At 35.9% G+C, this 2354-nt stretch overlaps 1 protein-coding gene across 1 annotated transcript; it reads right to left on the reverse strand.

Moving 5' to 3' along the window:
• Positions 1-440: 440 nt before the first annotated feature.
• FOMMEDRAFT_90868 (uncharacterized protein) lies at positions 441-590 on the reverse strand (the record flags this gene model as incomplete). Its single annotated transcript, XM_007269156.1, has 1 exon — positions 441-590. A coding segment is annotated over one exon (150 nt), but the record flags the coding sequence as incomplete, so codon positions are not given.
• Positions 591-2354: the final 1764 nt, after the last annotated feature.

Here is a 2354-nt window from a genome sequence, read left to right on the forward strand (position 1 = left end):
GTTTACTCAGACTAGTAAGAGTTTCGTCAGGAGAAAGTCAAAATTATTATATACTCTTATATGTATCTAAAATATGTAAAAAAACAATATTATCCATAATGACATTTATTACACCCCTCATTGGATAAGATATATAAAAGATACTATAAGGTTGTAATAAGATAGATTTATATTATAAGAATTAATAAACATTACATGTCTTTACAATAGGGATATAAGAATTATAGTTCTTAGGAAAGTCTATAATGGTATATATTGCACCCCTCTTTTGATATGGCATAATATTTCTTATACTATCTTATAATCCTTATATAAGTTAATTTACAGCTTATATCTTATCTGAATGGCTTATTATACAATATATATTTTATTTAAATATTTTATTCTTTACTAACAACAATACATAATATTAATACATTATGATAGGAGCAAAAGTATCACTACCTTATCAAATCACAACAACTGATAGACATACTGTAGGTATTCATCTCCTTGTGCTCTTTCTTCCCCTGCTTCACAAGTTTGTCCCAGTACTTACGTTCCTCTACAAACAGCAAACACCATTGTTGTGAGATTGTTTTGGAGAGGTCAGCTTGACACTGATGTTGTGCTACCAGGTTGCCTTCTGCAGGTAGTGCAGCCTCTGCCTCATTCTTTTTCAAACAGCATTCATGATGGAAGACAATGAATGTGTTCTTGCATTGTTTGATGTAGTCTTCATCACTAAGACTTGGTTGTCACTCAGTCCCTGCAAGTTGAATTGCATGTGCCTGTCAGTTGTAAGGTTGTACATGTTGTGCAGGTTGAGGTTGTGCTTGTGAGAGAAGTTGTGAGACTGTCTGGCTAAGAGTGTGAGTGTGAGTGTTGACATTAGCATGAGTGGCTAACTAGAGCAAGGAGATGGATGTATTGTGATGGTGTGTAGGGAGTGTGAGCAGTACACCAGGGTTGTGATCTGGAATGTTGAACAAGCTGATTTGGGCTGCAGGCAAAGCTGTGTCTGTACATGTGTGTTGCATGCTCTAACTATGTTTCACAATCAGAGGTGTAGTGAACCGAGTGGTCATTGTGGATGACTGTAAGAGTGTATCTCTGGGACGTTCCAGCTCAAGGGGAGAATGCAAAATGAAAAACACAGACAGACTTAGTTAGGCTGAGGTGAGTGGTGGGCCACTGCCTGCACTCAATATGGCACTATCCACAGTACTGAGGAATGTAAATGCACACTAAATAGACCTGTCTAGGGTTATGTCAAACACAGAATGGGTGGGGGAGGAGAGCACATACAGTGTAAGAGAGAAGGTGGCACTATAGGAGAGGTTGTACATAGACATTGTTGCAAGCTTTTGCTTGTCAATTGTTGCCTGTACTGCAGAGCAGGAAGAAGTATGCAAATGCATAGAATTATTAAAGAAGTTGATCAACAATGCAGATGTGTGAATGTGAATGCAAAAGGAAGGCAAACAAGAAGAAAAGGAGGACAACAAAGGAGAGGCAACACAGGGCATGGAGGAGCAGAAGGAAGACAAAAATGTTGAGAGGAGAGGGGTGAGCAACTACTGTACAGGTTATTATGAAACAGACTGGCTGCTTACACTTTATGTTGAAGGACAGTGTAGTCAGCTGGGGTGTTGTTGCAGGATCTGAGGCTCAGCACAGGCATCACAACAGTAGATTGGAGAGACACATACAGTGATGTTTATTGTCTAGGTTGTTGCAGGCAGAGTGTGAGCTGGTAGGATGCTTGCAAGCAGAGGACTGGACTAGAGAGACCAGAAGCAACAACATAGTGATAGGGCAGAAGGTTACTTGATGGTGGTCAGAGGCATAGAGAATGATGAGGACGAGTGCCACACCAAGATTTAAGTACTAAGTCCCATGTGATATTTGATGATTACATAATCTAAGCGACTTGCTTAATATTTATTATACTATTGTAATGTGCACATTACATTCTAGTACTATATATTTATTAAGTTTATAACCTCTCAAACAGAGTTTCTAGATATTATAAACATTAATAGAACTTTTATACAAATTATAAGTATAGAAAAACCTCTTTATTATATTGTATATTAGATACAAACCTTTTTCTTCAAGTATAATACTATTACAGTGCTTTTATTCTCTATATATAACTAATAAAATGTATATACCCTTTATATAAGACTATTATAATACATTTACCATATTATATTAATGAATAATACTCATAGAGCTTTTATAAGAGTATATAAGACTTGCTTTTACTTTATAATAGAGTTAAATACTTATAATTACAATAAAACTGATAAGTAATGTGTATTTTATTATATAAGATCTATAAAGCTATATAAGAAAACAGACTTTTCCTT

This window comes from Fomitiporia mediterranea (genome assembly GCF_000271605.1).
Source record: "Fomitiporia mediterranea MF3/22 unplaced genomic scaffold FOMMEscaffold_9, whole genome shotgun sequence".
In the NCBI taxonomy this organism is placed as follows: Eukaryota; Fungi; Basidiomycota; class Agaricomycetes; order Hymenochaetales; family Hymenochaetaceae; genus Fomitiporia; species Fomitiporia mediterranea.